General features: G+C 38.6%; 3 protein-coding genes and 1 non-coding gene across 4 annotated transcripts; all 4 read right to left on the bottom strand.

Moving 5' to 3' along the window:
* Nucleotides 1–498: 498 nt before the first annotated feature.
* Nucleotides 499–7,320, bottom strand: cct6a (chaperonin containing TCP1, subunit 6A (zeta 1)). The gene is made up of 13 exons (XM_068599830.1): nucleotides 7,094–7,320; nucleotides 6,327–6,390; nucleotides 5,619–5,753; nucleotides 5,298–5,471; nucleotides 4,919–5,022; nucleotides 4,527–4,797; nucleotides 4,055–4,137; nucleotides 3,118–3,214; nucleotides 2,666–2,813; nucleotides 1,792–1,925; nucleotides 1,553–1,655; nucleotides 980–1,052; nucleotides 499–875 (listed from the first exon to the last, which is right to left on the bottom strand). Exons 1-13 carry the CDS (start codon nucleotides 7,228–7,230, stop codon nucleotides 803–805), a joined length of 1,596 nt encoding a protein of 531 aa, XP_068455931.1. The 5' UTR covers nucleotides 7,231–7,320; the 3' UTR covers nucleotides 499–802.
* LOC137803159 (small nucleolar RNA SNORA22) lies at nucleotides 4,230–4,364 on the bottom strand. Its single transcript, XR_011080023.1, has one exon. It is a non-coding gene; the product is annotated as a small nucleolar RNA SNORA22 (small nucleolar RNA).
* A 1,005-nt stretch (nucleotides 7,321–8,325) lies between the features above and the next one.
* LOC137802187 (protein NipSnap homolog 2-like) lies at nucleotides 8,326–14,901 on the bottom strand. Its single transcript, XM_068599831.1, has 10 exons — nucleotides 14,728–14,901; nucleotides 13,862–13,989; nucleotides 13,654–13,699; nucleotides 13,450–13,544; nucleotides 12,704–12,774; nucleotides 10,721–10,861; nucleotides 10,585–10,616; nucleotides 9,887–9,981; nucleotides 9,449–9,532; nucleotides 8,326–9,112 (listed from the first exon to the last, which is right to left on the bottom strand). The coding sequence occupies exons 1-10, from the start codon at nucleotides 14,805–14,807 to the stop codon at nucleotides 9,048–9,050; spliced, it is 837 nt and encodes a 278-aa protein (XP_068455932.1). The 5' UTR covers nucleotides 14,808–14,901; the 3' UTR covers nucleotides 8,326–9,047.
* Nucleotides 14,902–15,023: 122 nt separating this feature from the next.
* On the bottom strand, nucleotides 15,024–17,566 carry mrps17 (mitochondrial ribosomal protein S17). Its single transcript, XM_068599832.1, has 3 exons — nucleotides 17,335–17,566; nucleotides 16,813–16,956; nucleotides 15,024–15,905 (listed from the first exon to the last, which is right to left on the bottom strand). Exons 2-3 carry the CDS (start codon nucleotides 16,933–16,935, stop codon nucleotides 15,585–15,587), a joined length of 444 nt encoding a protein of 147 aa, XP_068455933.1. The 5' UTR covers nucleotides 16,936–16,956; nucleotides 17,335–17,566; the 3' UTR covers nucleotides 15,024–15,584.
* Nucleotides 17,567–18,023: the final 457 nt, after the last annotated feature.

Here is an 18,023-nt window from a genome sequence, read left to right as displayed (position 1 = left end):
AGTGCTAATTAATCATGCATAACCTTATCACGGTCCATTTATGTGCAAGTGTAGAAGAACGTTATCAAGAAGTGAATAATACAATGTACTTTTATGAGAAGCACTTTAATGTAACAGATGGAGTTGAAGCAAAGTTAAATCTTATATGCAGTTGGACAGTTAATCTGTATCAGTGCACACTAGGCAAGTGTTTACGTTGCCATATAGTGTTACGCCAACATATCTCTGAGTTACATTTTAAGTTTAATTTAGTGGGGCTAAAAGTAATTTTTAGAAGTAGCAGAAAATAGAAACACTTAAGTCCAGGTACAAAAAAAAGTTACAATCCACCACTCTGTGTTACTGTTTTATTAACTTAGTCAGGATGCGGTAATTCAACATTTGTGCACTCTTCCAAGCAAAAACAGATATTTTTTTTAGTTTGAGCAGCCAGCTTCTCTCTCGCAAATCAGCAACTGTATTTTATGGATCCCATTACTTTTCAAGAACAACCAAATCTTTCAAGAGCCAAGAAAATCTTTAATGGGTAGAAGAAAGGCAGAGGCCAGTGCTTTTAACAAAATCTCATAAATAAACCAATCGGAGGAAGGCTTTGACAAATCCATGAAAAAAAAAAAAACATTACTAGCATAACAATGGTTGTGACAGACGCTGTGGAGGATGCTGTGGGGTTTACAGCTGGCCGTCAATCAGACTCGGGTGCTTCAGACTTCCTTGAGCAGGAACATGTTGACTGAACTGTCAGGTAAACAACTATCTGTGCGAGTATGACAACAGATTCTTCTTATTCGTCAGTTCACCTTTAACCCTTGAGAGAAGACATTCCAGCGCGCATGATCTCATCCACCAACAAGATGTTGCTGGCGATTACCGTGCTGTAGAGGAATAAAGAGCCATGCAAGAGATTAATGAGACAGTGCATAAAGATAATTTTGCATATACAAACTGTCTTGCACAGTTTTGAAATGCTTAACCTCACCATGAATGCAGAAGCTGTTTCTTTACGCTGTAATTATCCCAAACGCCTGCTTCTCCTGCCACCATCGGTTCCCCTGAAGAACAAAAGGAGACATTAAAAAAAGAGAGCTTTTGATACAAGTGTAATAAACCAGGTTTTGGGGCCAATAACGAATCCACGACAACTTAAAGCAAAAACGTACAGTCCTGGGAGTGGAACAATCACTGGAAGTTGACTCACAGATTATGCTTTCTGATACTATGATGGCAATGAATCCTTTAATAAAAACATGTTACTCTGCAGCAGTTCTGCTTTTTGTCAGTTCAGCCTTTTGCCAATGTATTACCATATGTACAACAATGAGCATGTACATGATGTTCAGGGTGCTGGAAAGGATCAAATTCAATGCACTTTGATCTCAATTAAAACTCATTTAAAGAAACTTGAAAGAAAGCACTTAACTCAATTAGTTTGTAGTCTTACATTACAGATGGCTGCTTTTGAAAGTCAAAAACATATTGTGATGTATTGTGGAGAGCTTGAAACATATCGCATGGGACAATCTTCTAATAAAGGTGTGTTGTAAGTTCTGACCTGTGCTGAGGTCCACTCCAACTAGCTGACCACTTTCTTTGTACTCTGTCTGCAGCTTCAGCAGAGTCTCCATTTGGTCGTAGCCAGAGTTCTGGGCCAGAACCTACCAAGGACATAATAAAACATTTAAAAAAAACAAGTTGATACAGTGTGAATATTAACAAATAATGAACCCAAGATGGATTTCTGTATTGCATAGAGAAATGCTAAAAGCCTGTGAAAAGGTAGAGACCCTTCACCTTGGGGATGACTAGAAGAGCATCTGCAAATGCTTGGACTCCCAGCTGGGCTCTGCCTTTGACATTGGGCTTATGTTTCTCCAGAGCGTCTGCTACAGCTACCTCGAATGCACCTGCACCAGGCATGACACATCCTAAAGAGACGAAGAAGAAAAGAGGCTCATAAAAACACAAGTCAAATTGTCTTTGCTTAATAAGGCAAGAACAATGCGTTTAAAAAAAGAAGTTTGTTCTGATCAGCTAATACATGTAGGAGAGACTGAAACGCTCCTAATGCAGAGGAAAAAGACCAGAGTTACTGTAGCACAGACATAAGTCCAGAGAGAGCCATGTTAGCATCCCTGGGTGTTCGCTGTGCAAAAGAGACCAACTGATTTTCACAAAAGAAGAAACAGATATACAGACCAGTGTCAGGTTTTCATTTTATGAAAATCAAGATAAGAATAATAACGAAAAATTACCTAAGTTAGTGCATCCTTTAAAAAGGACTGTCTGGGGAACTTCCTAAACTATGGTAATTAATTTGGATAACGACACATTTGACAGAAAAACAAAACCCACAGAAGAGAGACAACAGTAACCGTTTCTTTTCAAAACACATTGTTTTGCAATTTTAACTGAAAGTGTTAAACTTTCAAACTTAACAATAAATGTGTGATAAACCATACAATATATTCAAGCAGATGAGGATCAACTCAAGAGCCAACCATTTATTTGATGCAATTGGATAATTGAGGAACATTGGACATCAAAAGGTTAGCCACACCCTGGCAGCCAAACAAAACAGGATAACTGAACCACTTAGTGCAATTAATCATATTCCCATAAAACAAAGTCATATGGAACAAATAATTGTAGGTTCATGGTATCTTACCATCTTCAATGGCGTTCTTGACTGCTCGTAAACCGTCCCTTACGGCATCTTTGATCTGTGTCAGGGTGTGTTTGTTGGGTCCCTTGACCAGCAGGGTAACTGAGCGAGGATTCCCACACTGCTCAATGAACGTGAACTTCTCCTCTCCCTGCAAACATTGGAGTCGATTTACAATTTTGCCTCAACATCTTACAGGGTAACTTATTTTGCCTTTTTTCACCTGGACCCCATTTTTCCACTTTTTTTTCATCAAACTGAGTAACATGGATTTATTTTTCTTATATTTTGTTATTGCGTCATGCGACTTGTTACATAACAGCCTATTAATCGGCTACGGTCGCTAGCGTTCTCGCTCATAATTGAAAAAAAATAAATAGTAAAATGAGGCCCAGGTTAAAAAAATACTGAAATACATAAAACAAAGAATACATTTGTAAAAAACAAATACTCACTAGTGTATGTTCATAGATCAACCCAGCATACCCCAAGCACTCAGGTGTGAGGTCATCAATTGAATTCATGGCAATACCGCCGCAAGCGAGGGTGAGCCTACCGGGGGGGAAAAACAAAACTGTATATATAACTCAATTCTATGATGTTATTTATGATGGAAAAGTATCATGCACCTGTGGCCAGCAAGTTTGTTTGTGAAACATCTAATTAAACTTTTAAAATACCTAAACATTTCATTTACACAAGAATCATTTGCTCCCTTGTGGATATTACAATGTAATGTAATGTATGCTCCCTTGTGGATAAACAAAGTACGAAAGATTTGAATATATTGGGGAGTTTGTTCTGATCAGCTAATACATGTAGGAGAGACTGAAACGCTCCTAATGCAGAGGAAAAAGACCAGAGTTACTGTAGCACAGACATAAGTCCAGAGAGAGCCATGTTAGCATCCCTGGGTGTTCGCTGTGCAAATGAGACCATTTCAAAGTTTATTGAATTGCAAGTCTAAAACTCAACAGTGAATGTGTGATAAACGATAAAATGTATTCAAGCCGATAAGAGAATCAACTCAAGACTATAGCCGATCATTTATTTGATGTAAATTTGATATTTATAATATGTGTTTAGTTTATTCCATTCATGTTGATGTCTATAAGTGTGGGACGCTACTTTGACAAAAAAAATTCGCCTCGGGGATTAATAAAGTATCTATCTATCCATCTATCTACATTAGACGTCAAAATGTTAGCTGCAAAGATTTCAATATATCATAGATCTTGGACCCCCATTTGCCCAACTTTTGATCTTTTTTCTTGTAAAGAATGCAGTAGAATTTACAAAAATGTTGCCCAAAAAAAAGAGCAACTACAATCCATTGTACAAAAAAAAAAGCCATACATAATTTGTAAGAAGTAAAATGTGTTTCATTCTTACCTCTCCATATTCCTCCTCTTTGCCCTGCGAAGGGCTACGATGCCCTCCTTCGCTAGGGCATCCAGGGAGAATGGGTCAATACCCTACACAATAGAGAAAACATTACATTTTTATTCATCTTCATTTCTTCAAGAAATAATTCACTGTGTATTATTGTACGTTATAACAATGGTAAGTTTATTCTGATCCGTTGAATACATGTAGGGGAGGAAGGTACTCTCCTAATGCAGAGGTACAGATCAGATTTACTTTAGCACAGATATGAGACCAGGGGCAGCTACATTAGCATCCTTGGGTGTTCTCTGCGCATCTTACGAATTGTAATAACCCTTTATTTTCAGTCTCCATATAGAAATGTAATGTCTTAAAGCATTTGTGAATTGACCTGGAGCTCATTTAGAAATTCACGGAGACATGGCAACTGCACTGCAGTTAAAAACACCAATACTGCATGCATCCTCTTCAGGCATACCTTCTGGTTAATGACAACAAAGCCCTTCTCCCCATTGGGACAGACTTTGTTCTTGAAGCTGATGATCTTCTGCACACGATCTTCAATGAACTTCCTTTCTGCAGCCACAAGCTTCTCCCTCTCCTCAGCACTCTTGTAGAAGAAGCCAGAGTTGACCTCTGTCTTTTCATACTCCAAAGAGACGTTGCAGGTCAGCACATGGGCATCCTCCACCCTCTTCTTCATGTCTGGGTGTCTGGCACCGTGGTCCAAAACCAAACCTCTGATCAGCCTGAGAAAGAAATTAAAAAAAACACTCTTTAGATGTTTGGGACCCCCATACACTCCACCACCATCAGTAAAGGGATGAGTTGCCTCCTGAGCAGAGTCTTCAGATTGTTATTAGAACTCACTGTGTATCGCAGTCGGTCTTGTGCTTCATCTCCATAATTTCCACCATGTACAGGTCAATGGGCTCATTAGGTTTGTTGATGGCCAGCACAGCATCTACTACAGCCTGCAGACAAATATATCACACCAATAATTGGAAAAACAATATGGCAGGAAATAATAATCAGCACAGTTGGTCACAGTTACCCGACTAACTGAGAAAACATAACTTTTGGTCATGGTGGTTTTATGGGGCACATTTGTCAATATTTAACAGGTTACAGCCAAAGGGATACACTAGTCTACCAAGATTATCAATAAAACAATCATTGTTTGATGTTGTTATGCTAGTTGTAGACCCCAAGCTCTTTTTACACTGAGCTCCATTCTCCCAAGTCTTACCTCAGTGAGCAAGTCTGCCAGCTCTGCGTAGACCTTTGTTCTGAGGGAGGTGCGAGCTACGTTGATGAGGGTCTCTCTGTCCATTTCCCGAGTCACCTTCAGCTCTTCCAGAACAGCCAGGGCTTTCTCTTTAGCCGCCTCAAAGCCCTCAGCAACGATTCTTGGATGAAGACCCTGCAGCACAAAATGGAATGGGCGTTATGGAAGGAAAATATATCAAGTTCCGAAATGCATTTTGCATTTTTGGGTTAAAAAAAGATGTACTTTCGTGGTGGATAACCAGACTGTAGAGATTTAAAATGACAAGCCGTTCTTTTTTACCTCTGACACATAGAGGTCCGCCTGCTTCAGCAGTTCACCGATGATGAGGACATTTGATGTGGTTCCGTCTCCCGTTATGTCATCCTGCGCCGTGGCCACCTTGGCAATGAGTGATGCTGTCGGGTGCTGAATTTGCTGTGAGGTGCAAAATAAAAAGTCCTCGGTAAATAAAGGGCAACAGACCAACAGAGCCACAACCAACAATTACTTGAATTACCGATTGTCAATCACACTTTCACACAAGAAATGTCTTAGGAATTCATAGCAAACCATTTCAAAAGTAAGAATGTTCATTGTGTTAGAAATGTGTCGACCGACGGTGTCAGACTTAGTGCTTGCCTTTTTCATAAATAGGCATAAATGTTATGTGCCCAAATTACAACTTTGCCTAAACATCTTACAGGGAATCTTACAAAAAACATACTTTTAATGACCTACTTGTCTCATCAAATATAAATGTGCGCTACAAAAACTCTTTACAACGACTAAAAAAGAACAATATCCTCTCATATTGAATACAGTCTCAAATAAAGGACTTTAGTTAATTCTTAATCAATTGTGTTTTCAGTGTCTAATTGAATGGCACCCACTTTAATTTGGGGTGTGGTCATTCAAACTAAAAAAAACTAAAAAGACAGGCACAATAAAGGACAATACAGTGTGACAGAAGTAGTCATTTTACAGCTCGGCACTTCCTCAATCACTTACCATCTCGTGCAACAAGACATTGCCATCTTTGGTCAGCTTTATTTCTCCTGCACCAGAAACCAGCCTACAGATGCAAACAGGCAGTAAAGCATTAATAAAAGCTACAACAGGCAGCCTGCTATTAAACAGTAAATCAATAAAAGTTTAATTCAGACATAACCACGTCCAGAGTCAGTTAACTGAGTTACTGACAAACTGACTAATACAGGATTATCTTATCCTAACATTCAGTAGCAGTCAGCTATCTAAGCCGAACTTTTTAAAACAGCAATATTTAATAGCCAACGTAATCGAGTCCTTTATTAAACTAATGTAGCTAGTGAACAGTTAAATGAAACGTCGTGCTTTCGTGGACTCAGATTGATTCTGGCGATTTTCCCCGTGAACGTAATCAGATAACGGATCGATACCAACCCGCTAACGTTAGCTTGGTGGTCGTCAACGCGATGACTGGGCGCGACAACGTGCGCTGGGAAACTCAGCTCAGCCGGCGAGGCCTAAACTGACCAGAAGCGATATATAGCGTAAATACTCTGAGGTGCAGAGTGGCTAATAAACACGTAAGGGTTGATTTGTATGTCTAAAAGAAAGCTATAATTAAACAATGGTGGAGGTTAACTGTAGTGCGACCGTTGACGCTACATGAGTAGGCAATCTAACGTTACCGGCGGGCTGCAGCTAAGCGCCGCTAACATCACTTAGCAGCGTTAGCTTAGCTTAGCACAGCACAGCACGCACGCTGCACAAAGGGCTCCGGAGGAACTCACATTTTCATAGTCCCCTTCGGTCCCAGGTTACTTTTCAGCACATCCTGAAGCCCCCGGGCCGCACTGATGTTCACTGCGAGGGCGGCCTGGGCCCTGGCCACCTCTGCTTTTGGGTTCAGAGATTTAATGGCAGACATGGCGAAGCAGCTCAACCAGCGATGTAAAAGTAAGAACTACCGCTGGTAGAGTCGCAGTTCTCGGGCTCAGACGCTCTCGAAAGGAGGGACAGTTTCTAGAAGGCTCCAACACGTGGTCTCGTGATGCGTTTAAGGAACTGGTCTATGCTCCGACAATCGGCTTCTTTGAAATCTTAAAATGCCCCGTAAATTAATCCTGATTATAAATAATTGCTCCCTATGTTGAAGTGACACGAGTGTTAAGATGCATACAAGAATATGTACAAGCAACACCGGAAAAAGATCAAGGTAAAAAAATTAGCACGTTTCCGACATACAGTGAAGGCAGCATCAGTCACACCCAAGCCGAGACGACATGCCGACATCACCTTTGATAATCTGTGATCGAAATGTAATACAGTCTATGTGCGAGATTACTGTCCTATTATTTCTAACGATAACCTACTTGAAAAAAGAGCCCAAAACGTGTTTGTCTATTTTTAATCAGACGTTTAATTCAATATGTAGCACTAATCTTATTAAAGTACTGCAATTTACATTAACAAAGTTGGGATATTCATCCTCTCCTCCTGTTCCTTCATCATATAGAATACCCCACTTCATCAATTGATGCAGAATTTACCATATACCTGGCTTAATCAAACCCACTATGTATATCTACAATCTGAACATTAAAAACAACTTTAATCTGAGATTAGAGCACACAATCACCCAGTTGGCATTAATGTCTTGACAGAGGGCTAAATCAAACTGGTCATTTTACAGCAGTTTTTGGTTACCGAGTAGTATTTAAATCAAAAACATGGTCTAATCATTTTAATCATCTGGTCCAGCTGAACAAGCCAGGAGAATTATTAAGATAAAATTACACCTTTGGCAGATTCACCACAACTTCACAGCAAGAACTGGACGTTGCCGTCACGTTTCCGACTGGTATGAAATGACTGTGCACTACATCACAGTTGGGCTTACTGTAGTGAGACACTTATGGTGTGTTTGTAAACTTCAATTTGAATGTCTCTTGATAAGAGTATAATTAAGAATCCTTTCATCCAGACAAATAATTTTGAAACAAAATAACTGATTCACGCCATAATCAGTTGGCTGGAACAAAGCCATGTAAACATACATTTGCATCAATTTGACAGGTATTCCTTGTGAGGTTTTACTGAATAGAAAGCTTGAGTCTGACTGTGGCTCTACAATAAAGGATTCTTTCTGTGACAATCAGCTTTATCGAGGATTTCAGAACACTGATTCATAATTGGCAAGCTTCTCTTTGTAAAACTGACGATCACAAGTAACATTTAAAGAAGTTTATCCAATTCATATTGATACTGTGAGCAGTGTTTTTGTTGTGAGATACTGGAAGCGGTAACTTTTGTTTGATTTGTTATCAATGCTAGTGCAACAGAGCATACAAGTCTTTTTTGTCTGAAAGATCTTTAGACATTCTCAGTCCCTGTGACCAGCGCTAGAACTGCTAAATGTTTGATCTATTCCTGGTGTCACACTCAAACACAGATGTTTTTAAATCATCAAAAAAATATAAGAAAGAAATTATAATATTGTCTCCACGAAGCGCATTAATGGGTCAGTAACTGCTGTAACAGATCCGCTTTTGATGATAACCATTTTAAACCTCATCTTAAAAAAAAGACATTCTAGGCCCACAAAGAAAAGGGAAGTGAAGAAACAAACAAGAAAACAAAAACAAAAGATTTCTTGGCAGTGCACCAACTGACATTTGGTTACACTCTCCATCGATCAGTGCAGCAGTTGAAGTGGCTGTTGAGTGGCTCCCCCGGTGTTTGTGGTTACTTCAAGGGCGAATTTTTCATGGGAATCATTATTCTGGATTCCATGTTCTGAATAAGAGGGACTGTCAAATAAGGAAGAGACGACAATCTCAGAAACAGATTTGTGTGTCATGCAGTATTGTTTGCTTGTGGACAAAATACAAACTACAACAAAAAACATATATATTAAGAATATATTTATGATCATGATTTATATCAATAAATAAAATACAAGATTACATATAAGAAACTCATTGCAAGAAATACAGTTGGAAGAAAAGTGTGAGAAATGGACATTATTCAAGACCCATAACAGCGTCAAAGTTGTTAGTTTGCTAACAAAAGATCCTCTCAAAGATGATGTTTGACAATATTGTCCAGCGTTTGAGGGGAAATAAAAACAGCAATCTGAGACTTACCTGTGTAATAAACAACCTCATCCCAGCCGTCATGCTGCCAGGCGGAATTTCTTGTATCTTCTCTGGACTGAAGGTCTTTGTAAGCTGAAAGAAAGAAAGACAAAAGATAATGCTTGTTTTATATAGTCTTTACTCAAAATTCACATAAAATTCATGAAGTATCAACTCTTAGAAAAGTGCTGAATTTTGAAATATTTGCCTTAAATTTGATTGATCAAATTCATGACTTAAAACATATGTAATGTTTATTACATATGTTTGAAGAGTAACACAGGAAGTTGGAAAAAAGGTCAAGGGGACATCAGAGATGCACCTTGTAACCTCCTAAGTATATTTTAAACAAATTTGTGCAATCCTTTGCAAAACAGTAAAACATTCATGAATGTCTAACCCAACATATGTTAACTTTAAACCTAAAAACTAGGAAACACTGCTTACCCCATAAGTGGTGAACCGTGTACAGACTTCCAATCTGTGAGAAAAAGCCTCCAACTGCCTCGTGGTTCTGCTGGCGAAACTCAATCGCACGAGCCCTGCAGAGCACCCAAATGTTACATTACGTAAAAAAAACAAACTCACAGCTGGTAATTGAACCCTTGTATCGATTAATTTGTGAATTTTAAGTTTTTAAAGTACTAATCAAAACCAAAATTTACAGATATCCCAATATAAAAAAAAATCAAAACCTAAAATTGTTACAATTTCGGAATAGTTTTAAAAGCATGTTTGGTTTTATTACAGTCACAGGCAAATTTCCCAGTCATTAATATACGTTTATTCAGGTCAGAACATAAATGAAACAGGCTAAATAGGTAAATTATGCTTGAGATATACAAATTATATGTGAAATATCTTTCGGCATGCTTCAGACTCATGCATAGTTTGTGAAGCCAAAAAGTACCGTTGACTGATATTCATCTTCTACAATCTGCAAAACCAATAAAGCAGTCGTGAGAAAATAAAAAAAATTTAAATAAATAATTTTAAAAAAAAGGTACAAAATAATGGTATCTCTACTATTACAGCATCATGAATGCTAATGCACTTTTCAGATAGACTATCAAAATTAATTGAATTTAATGACTTTCTGATACTATGTGTAAAAAAAAAGAGAGATTAAGAAAGATATGACTTACCAGTAATTTCCCCATTCTATCATCGTTCCTGGCTGAAATAAGAATGTGACGAGTGTAAAGTAAGTAGTCTGACGTTACAGAAAGACATGAATTTATGTATAATGGAAGGATGCATGTATATTTTCTATGGAGTTACCCTGAGTTGGTATGATCGGAGCTCATAGATGTTGGGTCCTGGACGAGGGACCGGTTCGTTCCAGAAACTGAACTCCAGCAGCAGCTGGTTCCTACGAGACAGCAGCATCTTCCCCCTCTCTGTCCTGTAGTTCGTAAACTTCTACAGCAACGACAGACAACAGCAACATACTACTCTGTAAATCTGCCTCAGACCACCAACTCCGAAAAACATCTGTAAAAATATTAAACTCTGGTCAGATAGCAGAATAGAACAAGACTGTCAGACCTTTTAAGTCGTTAACATTTAACGTTATGTCCTCGACGACACCGACAATGACACAAACACCAAAAGCATTGCTTTTTCTGTAAATAACATCATTTTGTGACTCCATGTGTGCTTTTATAAATAACAGAATAAATAAAATGACAATAATTTTCAATTTAAACCAGATTGCCTCACCAGACCAAAAAAGAAGAAAAAAAATGTGCAATACCTTTGAACTATGAAAATAAAGTTCTATCTGTGCAAAAAAATGAATAATTTGTAGTTAATATTAAATAGCTCATTTGGAAAACTAAAAGCAAATTGCAGAACAAAACAGAATGAGTAGATGTTGGAGCGTCAGGTCGTATTAGTATTAGTGGCTGCAGCGAGCTGCTTTCCTCAACACAGTTTTAAAACGGGGTTGGAGACTTGATACGGACGCTCTCAGTTCACGCTCCATGTTGAGATGAGATCTTTTTCCGGTTTTGAGAGATGGAACAGCAAAAAAGACGATTTAATGGAGACTTCACAGAGATTGGCTTTTGGCAAAACGCCAAAAATTGGTGGGTGGCGCATGCGCAACGTAAGCTGTTAACAACGTACCGTGAACATTTACCCGTAAATACAGGCATTCTCCATGTATTTATTAATAACTTAGTTTTATGTCCGTGTACTTTGTAATGTGTGAAGCCAGCAGCTCATTGGAACAAGACACGAGCTCCGGTGCTTCTTGCAGGAGGGCAACTGTTGCCATCTTCAACCTGGGAGCGTTTAAAATATATAGTTGTCTGCTTTTCACGCAACATATTTTTCTACGCTCCCTGCCCGCTGCTGGGTGCTCAGCGCTCACCTTTGTGCGCGCACGTGTCTCTGCTCATTGGGACGGAACAACGCCGTGCACGATACAGAGAGCAGCGCAGAGGAGAAGAGAAGTGTTTACCCGCGACCACGTAGAGACAAAAATGACAAGCTGTCATGTAGATCCGATCAATAAAATGCGGCTGTTTAGTTTGTTTAATAACATAACAAGGTGTAGATCTTTTCTATAAGAAAGAGAACCGTAAGAGACATTTTGTCATCTGGCGATATCGAGAAAATTACAGAGGGCCGGGTGGTTTCTCAGGGGGGCGCCCCGCCCCCCTAATATAATGGTAGGGGAAACACTGACAGTAGGAGCTGGGGTCAAATCAACAATCTAGTGAGTAAAAAACTCCCCTAAAAACTAAAGCCTGATACAGTTCTTTAATCACTTTTATTTGACCTCTTCACATGTTTCGGTCAAATAAAAGTTGACATTGAGAACATTGACCACAGATAGAGAACACTCATGGTTGCGTGGGACAAAAAGCTCTTTTGGGTGGGTTAACATCCAGTACAAACACACAACTTTATTCTTGTATTTTCTAGTGTGCTCAGTTTTGCGGGAGCACAATAATTATTCCATACATCATAACTAATCAGGATTACTATGTGTAAAATGCCTAAAATGCATGTGGGAATAGGCTAATGTTTTGGCTCAATAATTGTCTGATTGTACTGTACATATGTTGTTCCCGCTTTAATTAGTAGATTAATAAATAGTTGTACATATATAAATATTGTACTTATTTTATCATAAGCAATGTTATATTGTTAAGGTCTACAAAAGTACTTTTTTGGTGAAACAAACAAAACCTTTAACTTTTGGGTGCACTGCCAGAAAATGTTCAAAACTTAACTAATCCGAGCCCCCGTTACCTCATTCTGCCTGAGTTTGTTCATGACTTCGGTGAGGGCCGGGTATCCTCCCCGATATCTCCACAGATGAACTATAATAGAATGAGCCAAAAATAATGCAGCTCTTAAATATAGCTCTATGTTTATTTATTCATCACTTGACCACCTGTAAACTGAGCTTGCATGAAAAGGTCAAAAGAAACAACCGTGCATCTAAACAGCGGAAAATCATCTTTATATCTGGTAAAAATCAAAGAGTCTGATTGTCCTGATTACTACTAAAAACAAAACCACAGTTCAGGTTAATAATATACTGGATCAAGATGAAAAATGGACAACTGAATAAAGAACTCACTTTTGAATACTGCTAATTTTACAGGAATAAACATGTAAAAATGAGCTGGCTGGCTCTCGGAAACTGAGAAAACAGCATGAGACAACATATCTCAGATTGTCTTACTGAATATCACTTCCTAGTGCACATGTTGACAAACGATCTGCTATTTCCATTGGAACTAAAAAATGAATGTGCTAGTATCTAAAAATGTCCGAAAATATGGTTCATCACAATTTCTCTGATCCCAAAGTTACAGCTCTAAAATAATTGTGTTGTCCAACCATCACTTCAAATGACAGAAATATAGAATTTATCATAACAGAATAGAAATAAGCAACAAACCCTCACATTTAAGATGCTAGTTAAATGTCTGGCAAGAGTGAGTTTGTTTTATGGGAGCATGACACCCAGAGCTTAATGTTGTTCTCACCTGCCTGATCCTGCTCTCCGTACCATGTGTTCCAGGTGCCCACAAGCTCACAAGGGTATTCAGGGTCAGCATGAATAGAAGGCAAGATATCCGCACTAAGGATACACACAAACACAAATGTGTAAAAACTAAATGCACCGTTTCTAAAAACAGTTCCATGACAATAATTTAAGTTAAGTAAATTAAGAGACAGGGGCTCCCTACCAAAGTTCATTGTAAGCATCAAGGCACTCTGGCTTGACATTGTGAACTGCAAGGAAACAAAAAAACACGAGTGGATAATACACCAGCTAACACATTTCATACGATTATTCTAGGAGAAAATCTTTTCTATTTCAACCTGAAAACAAAACACATGCAGTCACGGCAATTACCACCACAACAGTGACAGGAAGTCACAAACAATACTTACACTGTATTTTGTACAAATTGTTGTCTTCTTTCTTGGCGAGCAGATGAGAGTGAGCGTCTTTTCGGGGGTCGACCTTTCTAACAAACAGAGACTTGAACCAGCTGTCTTCACTGAAAGCTGAGAGGCTCCTGAGGTAAAACAAACAAAAGTTGTTTAAAGCGCCACCACTTCTTCTTCTACAGTGAAATAAATCACTAAAAACAACATAACTCTTAATACCTGCAGCAAACGCTTTTGCAAACTTAGCAGAACACCGTGTTCAGCCTCTAACCGGTTTAGAAGTAACCCTCCCACAGGAGTAGCAACGCAACTATTCCTTAGTAGATCCGTTATATTAATATGATGCATTTTATTAGTCTATCGTCACAGTATTCTGGCTGTTGACATGTTTACTCAGGTTGGTTTAGGACAGCCACACTTGCCGCAGCAAGAAATTGGAAAACTAGGTCATTCATACAAAACAAGTAACGCTGTACAGCGATTCGTCACACTTTGACCTTGAAGTTCGGGACTGACAGAACTTCTGTTGGGACTTTGTCGTAATTATACACATGACACCTATACATATACGCACAACATTACGAAGTACGCAGAGATAAGTGCGAACAAAAGTTAGCGCACAACTTTGTGACGAGGCAGGGCTATAAGTAGCATTAGCAGAGGTTCAGATCCGGAGGGCTAATATTATCCACATTACACGCTGATCTCAACTTCACGTTAGCCGACGTGCTCACGTAGACGTTAGCTTAGCCCCGAGCCTGCCATACGTTGTTGTCATTGCTGTCAACTCTACAGAGGACAAACACATTTTAAGTCGCAGTTCTATAGCTGCACCAGCAGATAGCACTTGGAAAAACAAGTCTAACCTCACGACAACCGTGAACTGGCCGTTCCTTGTCTGCTTGAGGCCCGTGGCCACCACTCTCTGAAGGACTCGCGTCGCCATGTTTCCCCTGAAGGCTGTCAGTTGGAGGTTGCTGGTCCGGACTGGTGGCGCTGACGTTGCTAAGTTACATCAACGTAACCTCGTGATTCCTTTGTGTCCCAAAGCCAGTACACGTTGTCAGGGTGATGTGGTTAACATGGGGGCGTGGTGACTGTCACGTGGTAGTTTAGATAATAGAATTAATGAAGCACAGACATAACTTTGATAACTGGTCTGATCAACGTGGAGTAGACACCACTGTGTGTTGATGAACTTTTCTAAGGTGTCTTTTAAAAAAGACCACTGATCAAAGTGGTCACCCACATACTGATGCATTTTTAATCATGCACATTTCAATAAATAGATAAACTGACTGTTCAAATGTATACAAGAGAAGACAAATTAGAGATGATTTACTGAATACATAATAGCAATGCCAAATAAAAAATGCACTCGTGACCGATACAATATTAAATGCTTTTGTATAACTAGCAATATTATACTTGATTATAATGTCTTTAAAAGATATTTTTGGTCAACAATAAATGAAAATGAGCCCCATGTATACATGTTTGAGAAGAAAATCAAGCATCATCTGTCATTTTATTGTAAATTTATCAGAAATGTGTCTTAAACGTATAACTACCACATAGCATGAGGCAACTAACATTTAACTTCCACATGTATTGATATATCTTGATGGCTGATGTCTACATGTATATTTACATAAACACCTGAAACAGAATTGCAGAGTGCCATTTCAGCTAACCTCACTGCATAAAAGAATGCCGTTTTCTATCATAAAGTGGGAGCTTGTGCTGGCGAAGAATCAGCCTCACTGGAAGCGGCAGAGATGTTGAGCTCCTGCAGTTTTTCTGATAACGTGTCTTCTCTCAGGCCGAGTGGAAGGTCAGTTAGAGGCTCCACAAACTCTGTTCCTTCAACTTTCTTTCCCGTCAGTGGGTCGACCACCCGGCCAACTTTATACACTATCTCAGTCAGTTCATGCTTGACATGTTTGGACCTGGGCTCAGGCAGAGCCTTGAGAAGGACGATATCTCCCACAGTGCACTGTCGCAAAGCATCATGGGCAAAGTAGGTCTTCCTCTTATTGTAATACTGGGGAGAAGAAAAGGCAACATTAGACTTAATAAAAATAAAAAGTAAGTGTACTGTATTCTATCACTGAATCTCTAAGTATTACTAATTGGATGTATATAATAAAGTTGATGTACTACATCAGGTGGCAAATTAATAAAGTGTGTAGAATTATATTTACCTTTAGGATATTTAGCATAACTTTAACTGACTGGTGTGACTAAATATTATTCATAAAATAATGGCAAGTGCAAATCACAAGTTACTAACCAACAGCTAACCAAGTCAAACTGCAAGCCATATAACCCAATGTTTTTTACATGTAAATATCAACAATAAATTTAAGTCTAAAAAAAACCAAAAAAAAACCATGTTTTATTTCCTCAAGGGAAAATGCTCTGGTCAGAAAAGTATGAGATGAGACACAGAAGTAGTAGTAGTACTATCATTGACAGTAATTGTAGCAATCGTGTGGAATGGAGGCAGCTCTCAAACAGCACTCAAAAGTGTTCTCTCAGCCAAACATATTCATATCACAATAGTACTTTTGTTTCTTCTGCAAAAAGGAACTGTGCAGATGCCTGTATTTTAATAACAATACACTGACGTAAAAGGAAAGTTTGACATATTTTACTGAATGAAAAAAAGTACTTTCGTTTAAACATATCTCCATTTGTCAACTACGGACGAAAAGAAAATTTTAGCATCTGTAGAAAAATGCAGGTATCATAGTCACACCAGTATCCTAAATTTACAAACATTTTAAATGAGTATGATGAGTGCGATAGCTAGATAGATAGATAGATAGATAGATAGATAGATAGATAGATAGATAGATAGATTTGGGGGGGTATTCCATGGAAAGTAGGCTGCCACCCGTCCTTCGAGTATGCACCAGCAGTGGATGAACTTCGTTAAAAAGGTTCACCTTGAGCAGGTATGGGTCCAGCACCAGCCTTGTGACTCTCACTTTGGCCGTTTTGTACATCTTGGTCCCTATTACTCTGCCGATGATCCATTTCGCATGGACTGACATATGCTTGACCGACATCCTGCAAAGCTGAATTCAAACCTGTAGCACAGAAGACCAAGACAAGTTGACATTTGTGGCGAGCCACGATTTGACACATGATTTTTTAGATGTATGCTCAATTCCTCTCGTTTTAATGAATTGCGATTTCATTGACTCAGTAGTGAAAGGTAACCGTGACACATATAGCATAGCTCCAATTTGTGCGAACCGTAACATTTGGTAATTTTTTGCATTAGTTACCTATGCAAATTCAGATAAAAAGGAGAATGAAGTGAAGAAAGAGCTACACGTAGTTAGCATCGGTGCAGCTAACGATGGCTTCAACTTAACAAAATAAAAAGCAGGAATTACAAACTACTCCGACTTTGACATTATCACAGATTTATCTTGAATGTAACAAAGAGATAATCAACTCACCGGAACTATTTGAAAGGAGTAATTTTAGAAGGTCAAAAAAGATTCAGAGAGCGTCCCTCCATGCTGCTTGGGTCGGCTTGTTTTGATGACGTAAGTTACGGCGAGTAACGAGGGACAAAAGGCGCGGGCTGCTTTTTGTACATCAAAATTCAAAGACGATGTATGAAGTCAATTAAAAACCAGAAGATCATTGTTTTGTTGAAGTGTTTCGACATTTAGCATAACACACTCCAATTTAGCATTAGTAAAGCATGAATAAACCATGAACTAATCATTTAAAAGGTATTAACCCAACATGAATACCTGCGAGTTTACTGTCCAGAGTCACTGGTCCAGAGATAGGCATCTGCATGCGCCACCTGAGTTGTAAGTAGGCGCTGAATTAATCATGAATTGCAGCAGTTTTTAAAATCATTTAGTAACATTTCACACATGATCTTATTAATCATGTATAAGTCCTGAACACTTCAATTACAAATGGAAAATCCATCTTTTATAAAGTATGAAACCCTAGCTTATTAATCAAGCATTAATCATTTATAACTGTGTTTATAAATGAGTTACTAATGAGTATTAATGTTGGATTAATGCTTTATAATGATTAGTCCATGGTTTGTTCATGCTTTACTAATGCTAATAGTGTGCACTTATTATAAAGTGCTACCCACGGGTATCTTGGGATACGGAAT

This window comes from Clinocottus analis, unplaced genomic scaffold (assembly GCF_023055335.1).
Source record: "Clinocottus analis isolate CAN_PGR_092001 unplaced genomic scaffold, fCliAna1.0.p SCAF_5, whole genome shotgun sequence".
Classification (NCBI taxonomy): Eukaryota; Metazoa; Chordata; class Actinopteri; order Perciformes; family Cottidae; genus Clinocottus; species Clinocottus analis.
This window is presented reverse-complemented; position numbering and strand designations above follow the sequence as displayed.

Excerpts from the sequence above, each read along its gene's own strand:
- LOC137802187 (XM_068599831.1), bottom strand. The coding sequence starts at position 14,807 with ATGGCGACGCGAGTCCTTCAGAGAGTGGTGGCCACGGGCCTCAAGCAG. Across the intron at positions 13,700-13,861 it reads CAATTTGTACAAAATACAGT|TTCACAATGTCAAGCCAGAG; the intron begins GTAAGTATTGTT and ends GTTTCCTTGCAG. Across the intron at positions 12,775-13,449 it reads CGGAGAGCAGGATCAGGCAG|TTCATCTGTGGAGATATCGG; the intron begins GTGAGAACAACA and ends ATTCTATTATAG.
- mrps17 (XM_068599832.1), bottom strand. The coding sequence starts at position 16,935 with ATGTCGGTCAAGCATATGTCAGTCCATGCGAAATGGATCATCGGCAGA. Across the intron at positions 15,906-16,812 it reads TGGACCCATACCTGCTCAAG|TATTACAATAAGAGGAAGAC; the intron begins GTGAACCTTTTT and ends TCTTCTCCCCAG.
- cct6a (XM_068599830.1), bottom strand. The coding sequence starts at position 7,230 with ATGTCTGCCATTAAATCTCTGAACCCAAAAGCAGAGGTGGCCAGGGCC. Across the intron at positions 5,754-6,326 it reads ATGTCTTGTTGCACGAGATG|CAAATTCAGCACCCGACAGC; the intron begins GTAAGTGATTGA and ends TGCACCTCACAG. Across the intron at positions 1,656-1,791 it reads CTCTTCTAGTCATCCCCAAG|GTTCTGGCCCAGAACTCTGG; the intron begins GTGAAGGGTCTC and ends TGTCCTTGGTAG.